Source organism: Rhincodon typus, chromosome 4, assembly GCF_021869965.1.
Source record: "Rhincodon typus isolate 14 chromosome 4, sRhiTyp1.1, whole genome shotgun sequence".
Taxonomy (NCBI): domain Eukaryota; kingdom Metazoa; phylum Chordata; class Chondrichthyes; order Orectolobiformes; family Rhincodontidae; genus Rhincodon; species Rhincodon typus.
In genome coordinates this window covers 119,695,383-119,722,338 of record NC_063335.1, presented here as the reverse complement: position 1 = coordinate 119,722,338, position 26,956 = coordinate 119,695,383, and the positions used below count along the sequence as shown (strand labels likewise).

Sequence of the window (26,956 nt, the reverse complement as noted above, 5' to 3'; positions counted from 1 at the left end):
CCAGTCAACTCAACACCACTCTCAGAACTAAAAATGAAACATTTATATCCTTCCTTTCCTGTCACATGCAATGTAGAAGTAATGTCAAACTTAAAGCTGTGTGTGGTTCTGCCACCTCCAGAACATCCTTTTCCAAATAATAAAAACAATATATCAGGAACCTTCATCACAAGTTCATAGGATTGACCTTTTGACTTTGGCAGGGACATTTGGATATATGTCCTTCTCAGCTTTGCTTGCCATTGACCCAAGTGAAACTCTAGTTGTTGTGGAATCGCATAGAATATTAACAGATAGGAAGAGATCAATTGATGCATCAAACCCAGTCAGAGCATCACAGCAAAATTTTCCTCCCCCTTCAGATACATAAAATCTGAAGCACACAAACAGGCCGTTTGATCCAACTGGTCAAGGTTAGTAATTGTAATTATCCCCCTGTTTAATTATCCATTCCAATCATTCTCAGTGTTCATCCACTTCCTAATCCCTAATGTTTGTTTCAGACTGCTTGGCTTTGTGCAGGGGAAATAGTGTCTCACGAACGGGATTGAAGAAGTAACCAAGAAGATTGATGAAGGCAGAGCAGTGAATGTTCTGTATATGGACTTCCAGGCGTTCGACAAGGTTCTGCACAGTAGACTGATTAGCAGGGTTAGATCAGATGGAATCCAGGGAGAGCTAAACATTTGGTTACAAAATTGATTTGAAGGTAGCAGTCAGAAGGTGGTGGAGGATTGATTTTCAGACTGGAGGCCTGTGACCAGTGGTGTTCTGCAAGGATTGGTGCTGGGTCCACTTCCTATTGTCATTTATATAAATGATTTGGATGTGAATATAGGAGGGATGGCTAGCAAGTTTGCAGATGACACCGAAATTGGTGGTGAGTGGACAGTGAAGGTCCTTGATCAAGTGGACCGAGGATTGGCAGATAGAGTTTAATTTAGATAAATGTAAGATGTTGCATTTTGGTAAGGCGAATCAGGGCAGGACTTACCTACTTAATGGTAGGGACCTGGAAGTGTTGCCGAACAGAGACCTTGGAGTATAGGTTCGTAGTTCCTTGAACGTAGAGTCACAGGTAGATAGGATAGTGAAGGTGTTTGGTACACTTGCCTTTATTGGACAGTGCTTTGAGTATAGGATAAAAACCGAAAGAAAAGATGCTGTAAATCAGGAACAAAGACAAAGTTGCTGGAAAAGCTCAGCAGGTCTGGCAACATTTGTGAAGGACAAAACAGAGGAGTTAACGTTTCAGTCCGGTGACCCTTCCTCGGAGAAGGGTCATCGGACCCGAAACATTAACTGTTTTTTCCGCCACGCATGCTGCCAGACCTGCTGAGCTTTTCCAGCAACTTTGTGTTTGTTCATTGAGCATAGGAGTTGGGAAGTCATGTTGCGGCTGTACAGTACATTGGTTAGGCCGCTTCTGGAATACTGCATTCAATTCTGGTCTCCCTGCTATAGAAAAGATTTTGTTAAACTGGAAAGGGTGCAGAAACGGTTTTCAAGGATGTTGCTGGAATTGGAGGGTTTGAGCTGCAGGGAGAGGTTGAATAGGCTGCGGCTGTTTTCCCTGGAGCATCGGAGGCTGAGAGGTGACCTTATAGAGGTTTATACAATCATGGGGGGCATGGACAGGATGAATAGCCAAGGTCTTTTCCGCAGGGTAGGGGAGTCCCAAACTATAGGTTAAAAGTGAGAGGGGAAAGATTTAAAAGCGATCTATGGGACAACATTTTCATAGAGTTTGGTGGATGTATGAAATGGAAGTGGTGGAGGCGGGTGCGATTATAGCATTTAAAAGGCATCTGGATAGTACATGAATAGGAAGGGTTTAAATGCTGGCATATGGGACTAGATTAATTTAGGATATCTGGTTGGCATGGATGAGTTGGACCAAAGTATATGTTTCTATGCTGTTCATCTCTATGTCTCTATGAAAGCATTAAAGCTACTTATTTCAGTCAATCTGTATGACAGCAAGTTTGTCATTGTCACCACTAGTTCAAATGCAAAATTCTTCACTTTCAAATGTTTTGAATGTTACAGCTAATTGAACTTAGAAGCAAATGATACAGAAGCACACCACCATAAATGGGTCAAGAGTTATATGCTATATTTCAGTTGATGTAGTGTCACAATATTAATAATGACTTCAGAGTTCTTCCCACTATATATGGCAGGAATTATTCTGATTTATGATGTCCCCTCAGAGGGAATTCTCACAGGAATTACAGAATATGTTGCTCAAAGTACCTTTACAAATTTGTAGTTTCAGTGTTTCCACTATTTCACCCATGGTTCTGAAGTCTTTTGCGTAATGCAGGTACTCATCATGTGGAAATGAAGCAACTTGTTGTAATTCTTCTTCAGTTGCCTTGCCAACTCCAATGGCGAATATATTGATACCTGCTGAGACATTTCCCATAAGTATATTGTTTCTCTTCACTTTCAACACACTATAGAGCCACAGAATGGGATATTATGACGCGAAACGCACTGACTGAAAAGGTGATGAAAACAGGTGATTGTAACTTCCAAAGAAACTTAAGTAAAAACATAAAGTTTTGCAGGATTATGGGGAAAGTACAAGGAGATGGACTAATTGGAGTACATTTTCAAAGAACCAGCACAATCACAGTGGGCCAATAGCATTCCACTTGCGTGATTCTGGAAAAAGATCTTGTCCTGGCCAATAATCAGGGGAGGGTGAACACTTGTACCTTTATAAGGGGGACACATGTATGTAAAGAATTTACCAAAGGAAAAAGGACTCCAACCAAAGTGCTGTCAGGCCTAGCCCCATACTGAATGCCTCGACTTGAGGATACAACTGAACTGAAGGCACTTGGTCAATTTCAGATTCACAAGGCACTTTCCTACAGCCTGTTCAACAGTGTACTCAATTTGCAATTTATTTTCAGTAGGTTGTAAAGGCCACAGATGAAACATTGGAAAGGGTGGTGTAACTGTACAATTTAACTGTACTTAACTGCAGTTTCTCTCAGTTTCGTTCTCTGAAAGGTTACAGCACATTAGAATTATGTGTAATGGCCAGTATTTGGCCATTGATCGATATCCCCAGGATGATGGATCATTATGATTTTTCTGTGTTTATGAACTTGCTGTGTCTAAATTGGCTGCTGTATCTCTTACAGGTTTAAGAATGCAACAGGATTCCTGAATACCTTTGGTGAATGACAATCTATTGATCTCAGACCTAAAATTAACAATTGATTTGGCATGAGTCACCATTTGCAGTCAGCATAGTTCCTTGACATTATAATGATCTATGTACCCAGAGCTAAAATGCCCCTTCCAATGCCAAATCTCTGCAGACCTCCAGATGTTTAGCTTTGTACCATTTATTCAATCTTTTCAAGGTTCAAAGTGTGTTACCTCACATGAGCCTACATTGAAATCCTTTTTGCCATAGTTTTGCCCATTCACTTAATCAATGTCTTGATGTGATATTCCAATTTCATCTACCCAGTTTACAATATTGTCTATTCTCCTTCAACAGCTCTCACAGACCATCATGGGACAAAAGTGAGAATGTACAGTTTATGTAGCAGATTTTCTCACTAAAGGAGGAAAAGGCTTGAGGAGCTAAATAGTCCTGTGCTACTATGTTTCACCATCTATTGTCTGGATCTGATTAGACAGACAAGTCTTTGGTTAAATGCCCCAGTAAAAGGTAATGCAGCAGTCACTATATTGCTGTATGATACCTTTCACCAAGTTATTGAGCTACATGTATGGGTAAAATTATTGGTTTGTTACGGTGTCATTTTATCTGCAATTGAAAGTCAGTATTCCTAAATATTTAGAATTTAAACGCGTTGAAATAAAAGATTTGAGTCCTGAAATGACCTGCTTGAAGGGCAGACATGATGGGCTGTATGGCCTACTTCTGCCTTAAAGAAAAAAGACTTGCATTTATACAGGGCACTTCACAGCTTTGGAATGCCCCAAGGTACTGAAGGACTTTTGAAGACTTGTGTTGGAAACATGACAGTCAGGTTTTATGCAGGGACCCAATGTGATAATGAGCAGGTCATCTGTTAGTTTTAGCGGTGCTCACTGAGAGATACATTTTGGCCAGGGCTCTATGAAGAACACCACAGCTACTCTTTGGAAGATTGCCTTTGGGACTTCTTATGTCTACCCGAGGGAAAAAGTGTATGGGGCCTTGGTTAAATGACTCAACCACAAGCGGCACTCCACTGACATTGGAGTTTAGTTTTTCTGGAGCGGGCTTGAACTCTAACTAAAATGTGAGAGTCGTAAGTCAGGATAATGTACAAAGGTAAGCTGTGAGATTCTATGGGAGATTCTATGGTGGCTTCGTATGGTTTGAAATGTGCATTACCAGTCTGCTTTGCTTCAGTCGCCCATTCCACAACATCAGCCTGTTGACGGCCATCGGTGAGCACAAGCGCTATCCTTGGAACGTTTTCTGCAAGGGCTCGAGCTCCTTCATTCACCTTGAAGCTGTTTTTAAAGATCTGCCTCCGAGTGCGCCCTGTCATGGGCTGTTGGCCTATCGATTTAGCTCGACTCACTGCAGCCTTGACCTGATTGACTGTGCTGTAGCGTTGGAGAGGAAATTCCGTCTGGACCTTAGTGGAGTACTGCACCAGACCCACTCGAGTTGCATTTGGTGCAACTTCCAACCCATCCACGATGCTGTTGACAAATTGTTTCACTGATCGGAAATGATTTGCTCCAAGGCCTTTGGATTCGTCAATGAAGAAGACGACGTCCATAGCTCTGTGGGTACACTCTACAGCAGCCAAACAGAAGGATGCACACTTAGCAGAATGTGGGCATATCACACACCTATAAACTGAATCTTAATCAAAAGTTAATGTACGCTATTTCATTTCGTGTGCAGCTAGATATAAAAGAAAATCATTGGTTTCTTGAGAAATAATCTTGGCAGCTGGTGCTACATTGTGATGAAGATCCAAATAAAACAAGTTTAATAATTTGCAACTTACAGACAAAATCACTGAAACAAAATAAGGTATAAACTAATTAAAGGATGGCACCATTGTGTGTATCTAATCATATCATTAATCACACTTGATTGCAAAATCCAAGTCTTCTTACTTTCAGCCTAGTGACAGGATTGGTCAAAGGGTGCATGGATTTGGGGAAGGGAAATTATGCTTGACAAATGGACTGGAAATTTTGGAGGATGTAACTAATATAGTTGGTAAGGGGACCCAGTGGACATGGTTTATTTGGACTTTAGAAGCTGTTCAATAAGGTTCCACGTAAGAGATTAGTACATAAAATTAAAGCATCTGTGATTGGGGACAGTGTACTGTCAAGGATAGAGAACTCATTGATAGGAAACAAAGAGTAGGAATGAACAGGTCATTTTCTGGTGACAGACTGTTTCTAGTGGGATAACATAGGGATCACTGCTGGGCCTCATACATGTCAGAAGTGGGATGTTCACAGTATTCAGTATAATTTGCAATCCATTAGGTACTGAAGCAATCTGTCTCCACTTGCAGCAAAACTGGATGGCATTCAGACTTGGGTGGATGAGTGGCATGAAAGTTACTTGCCAGTTAAGTGTAAAAAGTGTTCATGTAAGAGAGAATCCAACCCTGTCTCCTTGACTTTCGATAGCATTATCATCACTGAACCCCTGACCATCAACAGCCTGAGTGTTGCTATCAATCAGAAACTCAACTGGACCAATCATATAAATACTGTGATTACAAGAACAGGTCAGAGTCTAGGAATGCTGTGGTGAATAACTCACCTCCTGACTCCCCAAAGCCTGTCCACCATCTACAAGGTACATTTCAGGAACGTAATGGAATATTCCCCAGTTGCCTGGATGAGTGCAGCTCTGTCAACAGTGAAGAAGCTTGAACCACCCAAGACAAAGCTTTGAATGACACTCTCAAATTACCTTCATCCTGAGGAGCATAAGACAATAAGATATAGGAACAGATTTAGGCCATTTGACTCATCAAATCTGCTCTGCCATTCAATCATGGCTGATATATTTCTCAACCCCCATTCTCCTGTTTTCTCTCCATAATCTGTGATCCTCTTCCTAGCCAGGAACCAATCTATCTCCTTCTTAAATACTCTCAACGACTTGGCCTCCAAAGCCTCCTGCAACAATGAGTTCCACTACCCTCTGGCTGAAGAAATTCTTCCACATCTCAATTCTAAAGGGTTGTCCCTTTACCCTGAGGCTATGCCTTTGGGTCCTAGTCTCTTCTACTAGCAGAAATATCTTTTCCACATCCACTCTATCCAGGCCTCTCAGTATTCTCCTAAGTTTCAATCAGATCCCCCCTCATCCTTCTAAACTCCAAGTACAGACCCAGAGTCCTCAACTGCTCCTCATATGTTAAGCCCTTCAATCCCGGGATCATTCTTGTGAACCTCCTCTGGACTCCCTCCAAGGCCAGCACAGAAAACAAAACAAAACAGGGGATTGGGGAAGGTCAGTCATCGAGTGTATTCAAGAATGGAAATAATATATTTTGTGGACACTTGGGGAATTAAGGGATATAGGGATAAAGCAGGAGAGTCAGGTTGATGTAGGACATCAGCCATAATCTTACTGAGTGCTGGAGGAGGATCAAATGGCTGTGTAGCCTATTCCTGCTCCAGTACTCTTGTATTCTCATGACAGCAAATAAAATACAGGAAAAGAGACATCAGCAGACACAAAGTGACAGAGTGAGAAACACTGCAAATTCATCGATGATTGAAATATTCCAGAAAAATTCTACTGGAAGAACATTGACCAGGTGAACCACTGGGGTCAGTGATAGTGATTCTGAGCTGCCCCCAGCATCAATTAAGACCCACTGCAGCAGACTGAGTCCCAGTGATTGGTCTGTGCGTGCCAACTAGACCGAACCTGTCTTTCTCTATGTGCCAGCTTCTGGGGTCTAGCACCCTAGTGTATGGCACAGAATGTCAATTTATCTTAAGAACATCAAGTAATGTCACCAGCAAACAGCCATTAATTCCATTCTGTTGATGCTTTATTTTAGTGAATGCTTGCTAAACAATTTATGTTTGGCTTAATTATTTAGTGATATAGGGCTGGTCTAAAAAGCCTCATATTCATTTCTGGCTCTAGAGCCATTTTAGTCCAAACTGTCAGTTAAACTGTATGTTCTGTTTTAGCCTGAGGATCTGATACTTCATTTTTACTGCTGTGTCCAGTGTTGCAGTGCCCTGCACATTTTGTAGAGGGAGTAATTGAGGTACAAATGGAGTGCTTTGTACATTGAAAATTCTGGGATTGTGGAGGGTTGATACAACTCAGATAGCCAGGCAATGATAGATAGAACATTGGAGCCTAATCTTTGTACTGTTTATTACAAAGTTGTTTTTATGTGTGTACATAGAGGAGCTCAAGCAAGTCCTCACTTAATACCTGTCTGAATATATTCATCACCAATTTCATGTTCAATTAACAAAGGAGACTCCATTTTTTGGCTCACCGTATTGAGAGGATAGAGGCTCAATTGTGGCATAGTGGAAATGTCCCTCTGCTTGAGTCTGGAGGCCTGGGTTCAAACCCCACCTACTCCAGCAGTATATGAGATATCATCTCTGAGCAGTTTGATTAGAAAGCATCCAGTGCAGATAGAGCACAATAAGGCACCTTTTGTCCTAACTGATATGTGCGGTGTTTATGAGATCCTGTTCATTACTTTTCATCTATCCTTATATTCTTTACTTATCTTCCAGCTTCCCCGAATGAGAACTCTAATAGAGGCAATGTGCAGCAATGGCTTTACTACTACAATAGTGATCAACATGTGACTACACAATGCTGAGGGGAGTCAGGCTTGTCTTCGAATCGTCATTTGTTCAGTTAATGTGATGGGCTATTCACAAATGAGTACAAAATGACAAAGGTCTCCGTGATGCATGGGTAGTGCCCCTCTCTCTGAGCCAGGAGGCTTTGGTTCAAGTCCTACTGCTCCAGGGGAGTGCAATGACATCTCTGAGATGAAAAAATACCGAGGGAAGCCGGAGCATAAAAAGTGGGATTGGTGAGCCCTCTTCTGGAGTACTGTGTCCAGTTCTGGTCGCCCAGTTATGGAAATGATATTACTAAGTTAAAGAGGTTTCAGAACAGATTTACCAGGATGTTGCTGTGTATCGAGTGTAGAAGGTTGAGAGGTGACCTTCTAGAGCTTTATAAAATCATGAAGTGTATATATAAGGTTAATGGTAGGTGTATTTTCCCTGGGATGGGAGATTTTTAAGGCGAGAGGAGAAAGATTTAAATTAATAAAAGACATAAGGGGCAAATGTTTTACACAGATGGTGGTTCGCGTGTGGAATGAACTTCCTGAGAAAGTGGTTATAATGTTTAAAAGCCACTTTGTTAAGGACATGAACAGGAAAGGTTTGGAGGGGTATGGGCCAGGAGTAGGCAGGGTATTAGCTCAGCTTGGGATTATGTTTGGCATGGACTGGTTGGACCAAAGGATCTGTTTCCATGCTCTATGATTCTGTGGGTTTTGTGGCGCAGTAGTAGTGTCCCAAACTCTGAGACCAGAAGACCTGTGTTCAAGTTCCACCCTCCTTAGAGGTGTGTAAGAACATCCCTGTGCAGGTTGATTGAAACTATCTACAAAGTGACAGTAAATCTGCAGAATGGAGGTCGCCTTGTGAATACTCAACCAATCAAGTTCGCTCATCTGCATCTCTTATTTGTTTAACAATCCAGCATTTTGATTTGTTGTAATTCCCGAACAACGAACTCTCAAATCGGAATTCTCCGGTGCATGTGGTGCCCAAACTATTCTGGGATTTTGATTTGGGTGAGTTTTAACAAGCACATCAGTTTAATATAGTGTTCCCAGTCAATGATGGTTGAATGACTATTTCTACATGGTTGCTTAGGTTGAATAAAAGGTAACTTTGCTTGTTATGAGACAGGGTCTATAAGATGATGAAAGGGGTAAGTTTGTGAGAGCGAGTAGTTGGTGAAGGACGTACGCAGACATGTCTTGCCATCAGGGTGTAGTACGTAACCTTTCCGACATCTACAGAAATAACTGTCCTCTGTGCTCACACAATCATGTTCGCAGTTGTGCCCAGCCTGGATGCAGAAATCAATTCCTGTAAAAAGGACAAAGAATATATCAATTTGCATGATATTAAAGCAGCTGTTACAGTTCTTTCCCCAGTATTACCAACATTTTAAATCAGAGATGTTATTAGACATCAGGATATAATGAGGCCATGTGAAAATCCCAATCATGGTGACTTTAACCTTCCTGTAAATTGGGATATTCAGGTAGGAAAAGATAGCCATGAGGAATAATTTGTACATGAATTTGGGACAGTTTCTTAGAATAATATGTTATGAATCCAACCCAGGATAAGGCTTTTTTGGATCTATAGATATGTAGTGAGACAGGTTGAAGAAATGATGTCAGAGTAAAGGGTGCCCTAGGAAATAGTGACCATAACATGGTAAAATTTAGCATTGTTTGAGAGGGAGAAATGTGGGTTGGAAATTACTGTGTTAAGCTTATATGAGGATAATAACATGGGAATGAGGGCAGAGCTGGTTGGAGTGGACTGGGAAAGGGGTTTAACAGAAAAGATGGCTGATGACTCACAATAAAGTTGTAATCCCATGAGTAAGAAGGATTCTAGGAAGGGGTAAGCCAACCAAATTGAAAGAAGAAAAATACATAATGTGGCGAAGCTTAGTGGTAAACCAGAGGATTGGGAAAGTTTTCAAAACCGACAAAGATAACTAAAAGAAAAATAAAGAGGAAGAAAATAAACTTTGAGTGTAAGCCAGCAAATAATATTAGCATGGCAAGCAATATCTTTCTTAAATGAGTAAAAGAGAGAGGGCAAAGTAACTATAGGCTCCTCACATAATGATGCTGAGAAAATAATAATAGGGAAACTAAAAATGACAGAAGAGTTGATTTTTTTTTTGTCAACTTAGGAGACACTAATGAATTTCAAAGCTATTAAATAATCGAGGGGCAAAGGAAGAGAGGAAATAAGTACAATAACTACTACCAGAGAAAAAGTACAAGGGAAACGAATGGGGCAAAAGGTCATTAAATTCCCCGGACCTGATGGGTTGCATCCTAGAATATAAAGGGAAATAGCTAGAAGCTACACGACATTATGTTATAGTCTAACAGGTTTATTTGAAGTGAACTTCACCTGACAAAGGAGCAGTGCTCCGAAACTTTGTGATTTCAAATCAACCTGTTGGACTACAGCCTGGTTTTGTGTGACTTCTGACTTTGTCCAACCCAGTCCAACACTGGCAACTTCACATCAAAGTAAATACCTACAGATATAGTGATAGTAATTCTCCAGGAATCTTTAGATTTTAGAAAAGCACCATATAATACCCATCTTTAAAAACGGGTGGGTGATACAAAGCAGGTTACTATAGGCTAGTTAGCTAAACATCTTCATTAACATCTCATTAGACTCTAGTATAAAGGATGTAATAGTACAGCATTTAGAAAGAAATGATATGATCAAGCAGTGTCAGCGTGGCTTCATGAAGGGGAAGTCACGGCTGGCAAATTTATTAGAATTCTTTGAAGAGATAATAAGCATCTCTGCAAGGCATCGGTCACACTATGCTTTCCCCTTTAACCTTTCAAATCTAATCACAATCTGCTTTAATACTGGTAAACATCACCATCACATTCTCAGGTACAATTAGGACAGGTTTTTAATTCATTCACAGGATGAGGGCATGCTCTCTAGGCCAGCATTTATTGCCCATCCCTAATTGCCCAGGGGGCTGTTAAGAGTCAATCACATTGCTGTGGGTCTGGAGTCATGTGTAGGCCAGACCAGGTGAGGACGGCAGATTTCCTTCGCTGAAGGACTTTCGTGAACCAGATAGGTTTTTCCAACAATCGACAATGGATTCATGGACTTCATTAGACTCTTAATTCTAGATTATTATTGAATTCAAATACCACCATCTGCCATTGCGGGATTTGAACCCAGGTGCCCAGAACATTTCCTGGGTCTCTGGATTAATAGTCTAGTGATAATACTAGGCCATGGCCTACTGAGTACTGGTCTATAATGCAACACCCACTTCCTGTGAAAGAGTTTAAAAAACATTCCCTTCAAATTATCAAAGAGATTTAAACTATGACACCAGCTGGCCTTACTTCGGCAAGTTTTCTGATCACTGTTTAGGATGAATCCTTTTTCACATTTGCAAATGTAAGACCCTGGTGTGTTGACACAGATCTGTTCACATCCATGGCCAACCACTCCGCAGAGATCTGTATCTGTGCACAAAAAGAGAAAGGTTTGTCATGAGTGCAATTTTTCTCAAAGGTATATGACAAAAGAACTCGAGGGGAAGATGAAGAGATTTGGAGAGTTGCGTTTGAAAAGATGTGGGAAACCTGTTCAGGAGGAACTTTGCCAAGGATTAAAATTAAAGCAGAAGGCTGCTATTTTGTAGGAGGAGAATGTGGGATGAATCAGATAGCTCTTTCAGAGAGCTGACACAGGCTCAATGGACCAAATAGCCTCCTTTGATGCTGCGTTAATCTATTTATCTATATTTCTACGTAACCAAACCTGTGCATTATCTTTTATTTTGACCAAGGCAGATTACTCTTTTCAGTAAATGTAATTAGTGTGAAATCAGTGCAAAATGATCTCCCTAATTGACATTTGGAACTTATCCTGAAGGAATTCTTCACATCAGTGACAAGTAGAAGTAAGTGAAGATGCATTGATCAAAATGAATTAGACTCCAATGGGTTTCCTGGAGCTGGATATATTTAAAAGCAAAATAAATTGCGCCAGCAAACTTTCAAAGATCTTATCAATGTTAACTGCTGGTAGATTAGTTGGGCTTTTATGCAGTCCCATCTCAAAGTTAATTCACTGAGAGAATTTGCATTTCTACAGCTCCTCTTCCGCCAATCTTCCTGATAAAACTCTTGAATGCTTACAACGCAATTTGAGCTTGCCTCCTCTCAGCCTTGCTGCAGTTCCAGCAGTGGCCACTGCTCCTGGTGGCACTGTCGGTACGAGTGAGCTGCTGGCTTCTGATTGGTCCGCAGCTTTCTGAGGTGTTGATTCCTATCCCAGAGGGACAGAAATCCTGTGCCCAGTCTATCATTAGCCAGTGCTTGTTAAATGGTTGCATGGTAGCCATTCATTGCCTGGGTGATATGTGGAGAGCATTGTTCACAGGACCCCTTAAAACCTATCCTCTCGACTCATGCAAAAAGGAAGCCATTTAGTTTATTTAGTCGATGCTTGCTCTCTCTACAGCGATCCCGACGGTCCCTATCCTCACCTCTAGCACCATGGCCCTGCAAGTTTATCTCCTTCAGAAGCTCATCATTTTCTTCTGGAATCATTAATTGTCTATATTCTCACCACCCACCACCACCTTCCCACCTCACCTCACCTGCAGGCAGTGAGTTTCAGATCTTTGCTACTTGTTACATAAAAATCTTCTTTCTCACATTCTTCCACAAAGTCTTCAATCTGCGACCCTAGTCCTTGGGGTCGTCAGCCAATGGAAAAGGATATTTTTTGTTTGCTGTGCCTAAATCTCTCATAGTTGTGAACAATTCTCCCAAATCTCCCCACTCTCCACCTTCATTTTAAGGAGGACCTACTCAGATTCACCAACTTCATCCTTCAGCTCACCCCTGGGACCATTCTGGTAAATCTCCTCATCCTTCTCTCAAGTACCTTTCTTAAAGTTCGCTGGCCAAAAATCTAGGTGCGACACTCTAGCTGTGGCCTATTGAGAGTTTTATAAAGGTTCAGCAGAACGTCCCTGCTTTTGCACTCAATATCTCTATATATGAAGCCTAAGATAGCGCATGGTTTACAACATAATATCCCAATATGAACTGGCACCTTCAGGATCAGTAAACGTTCACCCTCAGATCCCACTCACCCATCAAACTCTTTTGAACTGTGCCATGAAGCATATATTGCCTCTCCCTATCTTTTTGTGATGCTCTTGGGCAGGTACATGGATTAGAGAGATATGGGACAAACTCAGACAAATGGGACTAGTTCAGTTTGGGAAACCTGGTCAGCATGGACAAGTTGGGCCGAAGAGTCTGTTTCCGTGCAGTATGAATCTATGATTCTCTACATCAGATCGAATTCTATCAGTCTGTCACTGCCTTGCTGCTTTAGGTTAATGTCATTCTCACTATCTGTCACGTCTCCAAGGCTAGTATTATTGGCAATTTTTGAAATTTTATTCTGTAATCTAATATCCACATCAGTTATACAGCTTTTTTAAAAACAAAATAGCAGTCCCAGGGAAATTCATCATTTACTATTCTCCAGTCTGAAAGTCAACATTTTGTCACTGCTTTCTGCATTTGCCCAAAATTTAATCCAACGTGAGTGGCCATAATGTTGCTTGTTAATATTGCAGTAGCCATTTTGTTATACACTGTACATAAGTGTCACTTTACCCAGGTTTTGCGTAGGATTTTACTTGTTTGTCACCCTGAAAATGGGATATTAATCCAGTCGAACCAGTTCATTCACAGCGCGAGAGAACAATTGCAAGAAAGCCACTGGATGTCCAGAGTTCTACGAAACCTTTTGCTTCCCAGCAAAGCCCAAAATATTTCTGCTGCTGTTTAAACTGCTGATGGACACACGCTTATCGGACATTGGGTGAAAGGTTAAAAACAGGGTCACACAGACCAGGCAGAAAGCAAACACTAGACCTAGGATCTAAGGCGTTGATGAAATATATAAGTGAGTAATCTTACATATGATCCCTTATAAAAATGAGTTTGATATTGCGAAAATTGACTGAATGTATTTATTTGGTGGTCAATCGATGTCAAGAAGACAGAATTTGAACTTATGTAGTGCTTTTTATAACATTGGGATGTTGTAAAGCATTTTACAGACACTGTACAAACTTAAATAATTTTGAGCAGTCCCTGTTGTAGACTGACATGGTAACAAAATCTTGCACAACAAAGTACCATAAAATCATGTTGGCCATAGATAGCGTGAATAGCCAAGGTCTTTTTCCCTTGGTAGGGCAGTACAAAACTAGAAGGCATAGTTTTAAGGTGACAGGCAAAAGATTTGAAAAGAATCTGAGGGGCAACTTTTTCATACAGAGGGTGGAGCGTGTATGCAATGAGCTGCCAGATGAAGTGGTGGAGGCTGGTACAATTACAACATAAAGGCATCTGGATGGGTATATGAATAGGAAAGGTTAAGAGGGATATGGACCAAATGCTGGCAAATGGGACTACACTAATTTAGGATATCTGGTCGGTATGGACGAGTAAGACCGAAGGGTCTGTTTCCATTGCTGTATGGCTCTATGACTCTTGTTACATCAGCCTCAATTTTGTGATAGTGTGATCTTTTGCATCCACTCAAGGGGGTAGATGGGGTCTAGGTTTAATGTCTAGACTGAAGGACAGCACCTCTGGCAGTGTGATACTGTCTCAGTAGCGCATTGGACTGTCAGCCTAGATTTTGTGCCTGGTGTGAATTTGCAAGCTTGGGAACCTCTTGATACTATAGGATGAGAGCATTGGCTACAAAACTCACTACTTTCTCTAGCAAAGCTAAATTTTAAACAGTGTGTTTAATACATGATAGTGCTATTCCCCCCAAAACGTACCACATATTTTGGTTTGGAACTCAGAGAGGAGAGTTTGAATCATGCTGAAATTCTGCACAAAGAACACATGTTTCTCATGTGGCTCGCTCCCAATCAGCTGAAGTATCTGCATATCAACTCTTCCTACACCTACGGCGAATATGAGAATTCCCGAGTCTCTTGCTTGAGCTGCTACCTCTGCCACCTTGTCCTGGGGTCTCCCATCCGTCACTATAATTGCCACGCGCGGCACGTTTCTGTCAAATGGCCTTGCCCCCTCCTGTTTGGAGAATGCCACCTTCATAGTATATTCAATGGCCAGCCCTGTCATGGTGCCAGTTGCCAAGTGCACCATCTCCTCAACTGCCCTCATCATGTCCTCCACCTTCTTGTAGGTTTTGAGGGAGAACACGCTTTCGACGGTGCTGCCATAGAGGACGAGGCCCACTCTTGTCTTGGCCAGACCAACGTCCAGGAATTTGAGGATGTTTTTGATGAATTCTTTCACTTTCTCAAAGTCAGGAGGAAGTATACTCCGGGAACTGTCAATGATGAAGACTAAGTCTAAGGCCTTGCCAACGCATTGTTCCTCTGTAAAACAAAACACAGTATTTACTTTCTAGAAAATGCAATGCAGTAGCTTCTTTCTTGGGTAAATATCATAGGAGCAGGCTATTTGGGCCCTTGAGAGTGTTCTGTCAATCAATGGCTGATCTAGAAGTCACCTCTACGATTTTTCCTTATTCTTCCACAGAATGGGCCATTACTGGCAAGCCCAACATTTGTCACAAATCCCTAATTACCTCTTGAAATGAATGACTTGCTAGGACATTTCAGAGGGCATTTAAGAGTCAACTACGTTGCTGTGGGTCTGGAGGCACAGGTAGGCCAGACTAGGTAAGGATGGCAGATTTCCTTCCCAAGAGAACATTATTGAATCAGAAGTGTCTTTATTGATTTAAGCAATAATTAATAGTTGTCATCCTTACTAAGACTAGTTTTCAATTCCACACTGATCAACCGATTTAAATTTACCAGCCCCATGGTGGGATTTGAACCTTTGTCCTCAGAGTATTGGCTTCAGGCCTCAGCATTATTAGTCCACAGTAACATTACCACTACACCACCATCCTCCCAGCCCCAGAGCCCTTAATAACTTTGGATAATAAAAACCTCTCAATGGATTTTAAAATTGACAACGAATCTAGCATTAATTGCCATTTACGAAGAGAATTCCAAGTTTCCAAATATTTTTGATTTTATTCCTGCAAGTTCATTTTTTGATGTAAGTTCCTAAACCAAGATCTATGCCTCATCTCCATATTCTATAGTTTCTCATGATCGCCCCTTTTCTGTTTTTGCTAATATCTTAAAAATTTTAATCAAACTGTTCCATTTCAACATTCCAACCGTGGTTTCGTTCAGTTTTTGTTTGGTACTGTCCTCCCAAGTGCAATAAAAATTTTATCATTGGGATTTCTTTCAATCCTTTCCTTCCTCACTATGAGGGATTTCAACCTCCATGTCACCTCATCATCTTCTTACTCCTCTGAGATTACTGGCCTCTGGTCCACCTGAAATGTCTTCCTCTGAGAAATGCCCAGCTCTTGTTCAAAGTCACCTTCTTCACAGAATCATCATAGAATCCCTACAGTGTGGAAGCAGGCCATTTGGTCCATCGAGTCTACACTGACCCTCTGAAGAGCATCCCACCCACACCCATCCCTACCATTTCCCATCCTATACGCTATGGGCAATTTAGCATGGCCAATCCACCTAACCTGCACATCTTTGGACTGTGGGAGGAAAACGGAGGACCTGGAGGAAACCCACGCAGACACAGGGAGAATGTGCAAACTCCACACAGACAGGCACCCGAGGGTGGGATCGAACCCGGGTCCCTGGCACTGAGAGGCAGCAGTGTTGATCTCACCGTCTGCTACTTGCAACTCCCATGGTTTCAATCACAGACAAGTTTAGCTCTGTTTAAGCATCTACAGCCCCCTTCTACATCTCCAAGCTTCCCTCTGTCTGTAGCAACCTCTGGAATAAACAATCTAAAATTTATTCACAACTGCACTTTCCAGATCCCAACAATCTAGCCTTTGACCTTCCATTTTCCATGATATTCCTCCAGCAACTGATTTGCTCAAATACACTCTAACCTCTATGTCTGATATTCCCATCTCCAGTGAAATGGTACTCTCTCTCTCCCTCTCTCTCTCTCTTTCTCATCCTGACTGTTCCCCTGGCATCGTTCTCATCTCCGCTCTCGTAGAGAAAAGGGCGTAGGTTTGAAAGGACATGACCGACAACCATTTAGACATCCTTCAGGAGATTTGGCTGGAGCATATAAAACATCATCAGGTCCTGCTGTCATCTGGTAAAATCACTGACTATTCCAGAACCATGCTGATATACATTCCAGATCGTAACATATTCACTGTGCTGCCATTAGCAGAAAAAGCAACAGGGCAGATGACACAAAAATAGGTGGGAAGGTAAGTGGTGAGGATGACACAAAAAGTTTACTGAGGAATATGGACAGGATAAGTGAATGGATAAAAACGTGGCAGATGTAATATAATGTGGGGATGGGAGAAGTAATACACTTTGGCAGGAAGAATAGAGGAGCTGAATATTATTTAAATGGAGTGAGACTGCACACACCTACAGCACAAAGTGATTTGGGAGTCCCTGCCCATGAATCACAAATTGCATTTTCCTTCTTAACTGCCAAATGAACCTGCATGTTATCCTTTAGGGAATCGTGAACTAGGACTCCGAGGTCTCTTTCTGCTTCAGTTTTCTGAAGTCTTTGCCGGATAAAAAATGGTTCACGCCTCCATTCTTCCCACCAAAGTGCAGAACCTCACACTTTCCCACATTGTATTCCATTTGCTGCTGCTTTGCCTATTCTCTTAGCCTGTCCAAGTCCTTCTGCAACCTTCCCATGACCTACACCTCTGCCTATCTTTGTGTCATTTGGATGAAGAGGCACCAGATTCGAAGCGGTAACTCTACTTTCTTCCCATAGCTGCTGCCAGATCTGCTCAGCTTCTCCAGCATTTTCTGAACTCCAGCATCGCAGTTCTTTGCTTTATCTTTGTGTCATTAAGTTTCCCCTTAGCCTTCTCTAAGAGGAACAACCTCTCCGGTATCTCCACATTATGGTAATATCTCAGCTCTGGTATCTTTCCTCCTTGTGAATGTATTGGGATCTTTTTCTATATGCAAGAGGTGTGGAAGAGAGATTGGTTGTTGCTGCTTCTTTAACTTGCTTTCAGTTTCTATACATGATGCTTTTTCTTTACTGAGACGTTTTAGTGTCAATTTCGGTGATTTGGAGGGGTACCAATTGTTTTGAACCAGCACTCACCGATATATTGCTGCACTGCGATTTCATCTCCTGTGTTTACTTTGGATCGTTTCGCATGCAGTGTTTTTCTGGCCAGCACAACATTCTCAACCAGCGCAACTTCCAAAAGGAGCAGGAGGAAGATATTTTGAGGAGTCACCTTCATATCTGAGGAGTTATAAGAACGGAAGAACATTAAGAATAGGCACAGAAATCAGTCATTATCCCCACCTGAGATGGTTCAATAACACCAGCGCTCAACTTCATCAGCTCCAGTTGAGTCATAGAGTGTTCCCTACTTTCCCTAATTCCCAAAGTGCTCACCAATCTATTACTGGCAATGCTGAACACTGAGATTCCACAGACCTCTGAGGTACAGAATTCCAAAGGTTTGCTGCTCTCTGAGTGAAGAAATTCCTCCTCATTTCAGTCCCAGATGGTCAATCTCTTAACCTGTAATAATGCCCCCAGTTTCTAGACTCTCCAACCAGTGGGGAAACATACTTCACCATCTATTCTACCAAGCCCTTACAGAATCTTATACATGCCAATGAGATCACCTCCCATCCTCCTAACTCCAGAGAGTATGGGTTGTCTTTTCCTTGACCTTGGGAAACCATAAGCCATGAATTGAACAAAAATGGACTTTGTATTTTTTTTAATATATGATTTCTGTTATTAATATAAGCACCAGAGGACAGCAACTTAAATACTTTTCATTGTCTTTTTTGCAAACTTTTTGCAATCAATTACTATTCTATTTTCTATTTTGTTATGACACGGAGACAAAAGAAAGCAACTAAACTGGCCAGATTGCTTCAGCGGGTTTCACAACATATTGATCCACAGGCATGGATGATGGTTCCCTGACAGAGGCATTAATTGTTCTCTGAACATCCAGGAGTTGTTCATGGGAGGTTAAGCAAGGAGCTTTCAAATCTTCATGCTATAGCATCAACAGCCAGATTCATCCTCAGAGAAAACATTGTCCAAAGCCCCATTCAAACTCTGTTCTCTCCCTGACAGACTGATTGTCTCCTCCATTTACCAGTCAATATTTACCATCTATTTGAGCATAAGGTATCTTCCAGACTTGCTGGAACCAATTCCCAAGTTCTGGCCTCAATAATAGACAGCTCCAGCTATCTATTTATATGTAATAGTCTTACCTGGTGATGAAGCATCTGCAGGACCTTTTGATCAGGAATCAATATGCAAGTAACTTCCAGGCCTCGCCTCACAAGTAAAGAAAAGCTTGTTTGTCTATGATTCTATAGGCTTTTTTCTTTTTTACACAAGCTGTTACCCATAGTCCTAAAGTCATTGTTAGCTCACAATTCCCAGGTCACAGCTCCAAACCAAAATTGATAAAAGAGTGAAATAAAAACAATGAAAATCAACAAGGGCTTTAACAAGATCCAGACTGCTCAGTCTCCGCTCATATACGGTAGCTTTCAGGAGTAATGCTTTGTTGCAGGTCAGATCTTTATTCAACAGAAGGATGATTTTATTGAAATATGCAAGATTTTGAGGTAGTGTGACAGAGTAAATGTTGAGAAGATGTTTCTACCAGCTGGGGAGTCAATTATGGAGACTAGATTACTGGAAGAGGATATAGATATGTTTTGGAAGTATTCAGGATTTGTCATCTATGAAGAGCTACCATGAAAGAGGAGTTGAGGCGTATCAACCATGGTCTTGTTGAATGGCAGGGCAGGCTTGAAGGCCTGAATGGCCTACTCCTGCTCCTATTTCCTATGTTCACTTCTAAGGCTAGTCTGTCCTTTCCTAAGAAAGGAGATCAGAATTGTAAGCGGTACTTCAGGTGTGCTCTCACCTTATAAAATGTCATACAATTGCAGCAAGTCTTCTCTATCTTTAGACTCTGCCCTCCTTGTAGTAAAGTCTAAAACTTACCTTCCTCACTGTTTGGTGTACCTGACAAAAATCAACAGTACAGGAAGCAGAAGATTACAATCCTGGTGAATATATAGTGATGCTGAAAAGAGAGACATGTGGCTAAAAAATTCCATTTAGCAGTCATCCATAGAGTTCTATTCCTGGACAGAAGGGAGTGAATGGGTTAGAGACAATGCAGAAAAGGTTCCTGAGAATGGTTCAAGGGATGAGGGACTTTAGATACAAGGAGAGATCAGGGAATCTGGTTGGGAATGCTCTCCTTAGAGGAAGGGAAGGTAGACAGATTTTCTTTATTCTTACATGGAATGTGGATGTCACCAACAAATTCAGCATTTATCACCCATCCCTTATTGCCTGGAGGTGGTTGAGACTCAGCTGCATCTTCAATGGGTCTAGAGCCACTGTTGGCCAGACCAGGTAAAGATGGCAGATTTCCTTCCCTAAAGGGGAATGAGTGAACCAGACAGGAGTTTTGTTTAACAGAAATCACTGAAATTTATCATGGTCATCATTACCATTAATGTCCAGTGACGATACCATGATATCATTATCGTCATGAGTGATCTAGATAGATAGATAAAGAGAAATAGTTACCCATTGGCAAAAGGGTCGAGAACTGGAGAACTTGCATTCAAAGTGATTAGAAAAAATATCAAAGCAAGATGAGGAAAATGTTTTTTTAACACAAAGGGTGGTGAGTGCCTGGAACGCACTGCCAGAGGAGGTGGTGGAAGCAGACACAATGGCAGCGTTCAAGAAACACCTGAACAAATACATGATTAGGAAGGGAATAGAGGGATATGGATCCTGTAAGTAAAGACAGTTTTAGTATGGAAGCGCAAAATGTGTCAGTACAGGCTTGGAGGGCCGAAGGGCCTGTTCCTGTTGCTCTATTGTTCTTTGTTCTTCATACACAGTGAGTTGTTGGCATTCAGAATGTACTGCCTGAGAATGTGGTCAAGTAATTCATTGTTGCTTTCAAAAGAAAATTGAACAAGCATCTAGAAACAACTGCAGAGAGAGGTTGGGAATGTGTCTAAATAAGTTTTTGAGAGGGTCAAACCCCATCATTCAATAATCGACCTGCTGCATAAAATCAGCTATTTCTGTTTATAGTATGATAACTAAGAATGCTGCTTCGATTCAGTTCCCAGACATTTAATTTGAACACATTTGTAGTCCCATGTGATAAATACACAGTAGTAGAATTCTGTCAGTTTCAATATATTCATTTAAGGTTTCTTTTATACAATCATGGGATAAGGCCATCTATCCATAATTATCTTTGAGAATGTAGAATGTGAGTAGCCTTCTTGAACACAAATGAATGATTTGTCAGGCCATTTTTGATGGTGGTTACTATTGTGATTGTAATGAGATCAGCCAAGTGGACCTCATAGAATAGGAGTTCTCTGATTCGGGTGTTAACCTGGTCCCATAAGGGAGCCCTGGCTGACAGATATAAACAGGAGTGTCAGAGGTTCTAACTCACTCAGAGATAGTAAGAACTGCTGATTCTGGAGTCAGAGATAACACAGTTTGGAGCTGGAGGAACACAGCAGGTCAGGCAGCATCAGAGGAGCAGGAAAGTTGACGTTTCGGGTCGGGACCCTTCTGTTCGCTCTGAGAGCTGGCTCTGAGGGAGCTGGATCAGTGTCAAGGACTCTCCACATATAAATAAAGGGGAACTTGATGATGGGATACCAGCCTCTGTGGAGTTATTTCAGTTACAAGTCAACTACATTTCTGTGAATCTAGAGTCGCAAGAAGGCCAGACCAGGTAAAGATGGCAGATTTCCTTCCCTAAAGGGATTAGTGAAACAGGTCTGATCTTATAACAACCCGATAGTTTCATGGTCACTGTTGCTGATGTGTTTTGTTTTAAATCCATGTTTATTTAATGCTTTGAATTAGAGGTGATGACTAGATTATTAATCCAGAGAGCCCGGCATTGTTCTGGGAACCTGGGTTTGAATCCTGCCATGGCAGATGGTGGAAATTGATTTCTATAAATATTTGGAATCCAATAATGACCATGAAACCATTTTGAATTGTCAGGAAAAACCCACTTGTTTCACTAATGTCATTTAGGGAAGGAAACTACCTTCCTTAACTGTTCCGGCCTACACATAACTCCGGACCCACACCAATGTTGTTGACAATTCCCGCCATCTGGACAATGACAGATGGGTAATAAGTGCTGGCCTAGCCATTGAAGTCCACATCCTGGGAATTAATAAAAGAAAAGTCTCCTATCTCTCAATCATTAATCCAGACCTCTAGATTACTGGCCTTGTGACATTAGCGACTTTGTCACCCTAACTCCCACATTATAGCTGCTTATTCATATCCCTCAGCTTCAAAATCATCGTCTTTTGGTATCCTTCCTCCAACTTAAATGATGCCGGGGTGACCTACCACCAACATGGGCAACACAACATTGTCAAACCTAACACACTCTACCCAGAGGCTGATGGGAATCTGGAACACACTGTCTGTAAGGCTGGTAGAAATCCTCATAAGCATTTCAATGTATATAGTTCTACCTTTGTGATGCCAAGGCATACAAGGCTATGGGCCAAGTGCTGGAAAACAGGATTAGAATAGCTAGGTGAATGTTTTTGACAATACAACGGATAAAGGTTTTTCTGGAACAAAAACAAAGTTGCTGGAAAAGATCAGCAGGTCTGGCAATATCTGTGGAGGAGGAAACAGAGTTAACGTTTCGGGTCTGGTGACCCTTCCTCAGAACTCAAAGGTTTTTCTATGCTGTAGACCTCTATGACTGGGCTAATGCAGCAACACTGGAGTTTGAAGTACTCTGAAGCATCACAAGCTTGTGGTGCACTGATGCTGCCTAATCATTGAACATGCCCAGGATTTCAGCTGCTTGTCTCTTGTCACCACAATGTTTCTGGGAGTGGGTGTGAGGCGATTATCGAGGGAGCAATACACTTTGCACTACATTCCTGCACAGCAGCCCACAGAATGTGTACCAAGCTGGCCAAAAAATCATTTAGTATCCATTGCCAACAATTACATAGCTGACCTTACTACAGCACACATAAGATCTCGAGACTTAGGAGCAGAAGTTGGCAATTCTGCCCATCGAATCTGCTCCAACATTCGCTGAGATCATGGTTGATCTGATAATCCCCAACTCTACTTTCCTGCCCTATCCCCATTATCCTTGATTCCCCTCACTGTTTAAAATTCTGTCTATCTCAGCCTTGGATATGCTTAATGACCCAGCCTTGACAGACCTCTGTGGCAGAGAATTCCACAGATTCACCCCATTCTGAGAGAAGAAATTTCTCCTCATCTCTACCTGAAACATGCAACTCCTTATTCTGAGATTATGTCCCCTGGTCCTAGACTTTCCCACAATGGGAAACAACTTACCACATCTACCCTCTCATTCTTCTATATATTCATCGCCTCTCATTCTTCTATATTCCAATGAGTAAAGGTCAATCCCCTCAACCTCTCCTCATAAGACAGTGAACCTTCTCTGGACTGCCTCCAATACCTTAGATAAAGGACCCAAAACTGTTCACAGTATTCCAGCTGTGGCCTGACTAGTGCCTTGTACAGATTTGGCGAAACCTCCCTCATGCCCTGGAGGATTTTAAAAACTTAGAAATCTTTAGCAGAGCCTCCACGCAACGAGGCCATTTAGCACATTGTGCCTGTGCCAAGTCTTCAAAGGAGCAGACCAATTAAATCCACTTGCCCCAGAACCCTGCAAGGATTTATTCAGTTCTTATTATGATTGATCAGTTTCCACTGCCACTTTACTGCAGATCACAACGCCCTGTTTTGGGCATAAATTCTCCACAGTGCCCCTCTTGTTCATTTCCAAACGATCTTAAATGATTATAGGTATTAAACTTTCAACCATTCCACCGACTAGAATTCCAAACAATCACCGGATAACCCCTAGGGAATCAGATCCACAAATCCGTGTCACTGGAGATCACTTGATCATTTATTTATGTGAACTCTGACCTAGCCAAGCATTTATAAGTTCCCATTTATTTAAACCATAATTCGAACAGTAGTGGCTGTAAGCTGACCCGACATGAATAAAGAAATAGTTGACTTTTTACGGTATCGGAATCCTGTAACATAGCCCCTCACCCAGTGTGCAGTGGGCTCATTGGAGAGAGGCTTTGAAATTGCCCAGAATTTAACTCAACAGAATTGAAGATCACAATTAATTCTGCTGCAGCAAAGCGAATCCAGGAGCCCAGAAAATAGCAAAGCCTCAAAATTTAAAGATGGGGTGAAAAAGTCTAGACTTTCATTGGAAACAATGTGGAAATATTCCAGCGTGGATAAACAGCTTTTTTGAACAGAACATTATAGCTTCCCCCTAACAACCATCCAGCTGACATTTATTGTTTGATCTGAAAAGAAAGGGCAAATATCTAATTTCTTACCTGCTGCAGTGTAAATCTCTCCAGACCTCGGAACCCAGTTGCACCCTGGATCAAGAGCTGGTGTTGCTACTCTGTACTGAAACTACACTGAAAATGGAAGCTTTGTCCAATGACGCTGCAGCACTCAGTTCTTTCGAAATGAGGCAGGCAAATTTCCAGACGGGAAAAGCACTTATTAAAATTCTTGTTGTGTTTGTGGAGCCGTCTATTCCATTGGGGAAAAGCCCGGTCACTTTTTTTTTGAGATGGAGGGTGGAGATTCATATTGCTAAAGTAGACTATTCCAGCCCATTCGCATACTGCCAGGACCAATGAGAGCCAATGTTATGATTTCCATTAATGCTACAGAAAGAATTAACAGAGACTGTGGAAATAACAAGCTCCACAAATTGCTGCCGATTGCTAGAAGGAAGGTTTTTGAACTTAAAGCTAATTAGTTGAGAGCAGAGAAGAAAGCAGAAGGTCAACATGAGCAGGTAGATACACAAAATGAAAATTGTCATGTTTCATTGGGATAATGCACCAGAAATCCAAGCTCCGCTATTCCCGGAGTTGTCATAAAATGTAAAGGTTTTATTAAAAATAAATATATTCTAGTTACTGGTAAACAATAGTGAGCCCTCGACAGATAAATCTGCTGGTTAAAACTCTCACCTCCTTACTATCTTCCCCTACACACGCATACAGACAGACATGAGCAGATACCAGAAAACATTGGTGCTATGGATGGGGGAAAAGACTGGGAAGGCAGTCCAGTGGTCCCTCTTCACTGGATTTGCTGAAATGATTCTTTTAGCTTGTCAGGATTTGCTGATGGTCAATTTCTCTCCAGTGCAAGTGTTTTCCTTACATCTTTACAGCTGGCACACAGCAACCGGTCCCTAAATTATAAAATCTATGACTTATTTGTTGAAAGCAACAGCTTATAGCAGTTGGTGAGGGAAAATGGTTTTCTTCAGTCTTTAGTAGTTTTTCTACAGCAGGATAAAGGACACCACCTCCCCTTCTGGATGGATTTAGTTTTATCATTCACAGCAAAAAAGTATTCATCCACCTAGGAGCCAATTGCATAGTTGTTGGCAGGCAGAAAGCCTTTGTCATCAATAACTGATCACCATTCCACAGACCAATCAGCTATTTGTTGCTGACCAAATCTCACTTTTTAATGCTCCCTGGCGCCATTTGCCAGCAACTAATATATCTCCACTGGTTGAACAAGCAACAATGTAAGCGGCACTTACAATAAAATTGCCTTTTAAAAGTGCACATATCCCTTCCACAATCCTTGGTTATTAAAACAATTCTTTTTTCCTATTTCAGTCCAGAATCAAAAAGACAGGTAAAGAAAGGGTAGAGTCTTCACTTGCCTCCAGCCTTATAAGATAAAACATTGGACAGAAACATAGGGATATAACACTGTAGGGATATAGTTGCATAAAGAAAAAAGCTGTACAAATTAAGAATAGAGATTTTTAAGGCCATAGAGGAAACAGGAAGAAGGCACTGAGGACAATAGAGTAGAAATTGAGCAAAAGGTAATAGCTTGTAAGGCCAAAAGGAAAATATTGAAGAAAATAAGCAAGAAGGCTTGCATTTATGTAGCACCTTCAGGATCTCAGGACAGCCTAAAGAGTTTTACAGAACTCGTACTTTTGTTGTTTAGTCAGTATTTTAATAAAGGACACATGGCAACCAATTGATTCACAACAAAGTCCCACAAACACAAATAAGATGAAACACCATTTTAAATATGTGCTTCATCACTAGATATGTGGTGGACAACAAAACACAAGAAACACATCCATTCATTCCCTTAGCATTGTGTAAACCTTTAACTTCCTCCAACATTTTACAGTCTGTACCATGCACCAGCCATTACCTAATCTGTTCCAGCAATGTGAACAGCCCTGAAATTAAATGGTTGAAACAAAAGACTCCACCTGAATAGTCTCATATTTTGAGTTATAAACTTTTCAATGTAGGTCAGTGCACTGTGATTAGTGTTTCCCTGTCAGAGGCCTTTACCTAATCAACCTGTTCTGAGGTGTCATGACATACCTCTGGGGCAGGTGGGACTTGAACCTGAGAGTAAGAACTCAGGAACCCCAACTGGAAAGGAACATCATTTATTGTCGATTGCCAAATAGAAGCATTGCTCATGGTGTACAAAGGCTAGTCCCAGCCTGGGACATAATGACCAGTCAATCTGTTTCTCAGTGGAGATAACAAGGTGTAGAGCTGGATGAACACAGCAGGCCAAGCAGCATCAGAGGAGCAGGAAGGCTGACGTTTCGGGCCTAGACCCTTCTTCAGAAAATCAGCCTTCAAAACGTCAGCCTTCATGCTCCTCTAATGCTGCTTGGCCTGCTGCGTTCATCCAGCTCCACACCTTGTTATCTCAGATTCTCCAGCATCTGCAGTTCCTACTATCTCTGTTTCTCAGTGGGTTGGGCGATAAATATTAGCCAGGATACCAGGGACAGATCCCCTCCTCTTCATCCAATAACACCAAAGCAGACAGACTCTTGGTTTGACATTTCATTTGAAAGGTAGCACCTTCGACAATGCAGCCCTCTATAGCACAGT

The 26,956-nt window shown here is 41.5% G+C and overlaps 1 protein-coding gene across 1 annotated transcript in view; it reads right to left on the bottom strand.

The window, feature by feature from the left end:
- LOC109915015 (matrilin-2-like) overlaps window positions 1-24,442 on the bottom strand; it is a 28,619-nt gene extending 4,177 nt beyond the window's left edge. The window contains exons 1-7 of the mRNA XM_048596225.1: window positions 24,371-24,442; window positions 18,030-18,176; window positions 14,672-15,241; window positions 11,187-11,309; window positions 9,010-9,132; window positions 4,373-4,786; window positions 2,257-2,409 (exon numbers count right to left, since the gene is read on the bottom strand). Of these exons, the coding sequence (XP_048452182.1) occupies window positions 2,257-2,409; window positions 4,373-4,786; window positions 9,010-9,132; window positions 11,187-11,309; window positions 14,672-15,241; window positions 18,030-18,174 (1,528 nt within the window). The 5' untranslated portion in view covers window positions 18,175-18,176; window positions 24,371-24,442. The remainder of the gene's footprint in view (window positions 1-2,256; window positions 2,410-4,372; window positions 4,787-9,009; window positions 9,133-11,186; window positions 11,310-14,671; window positions 15,242-18,029; window positions 18,177-24,370) is intronic.
- Window positions 24,443-26,956: the final 2,514 nt, after the last annotated feature.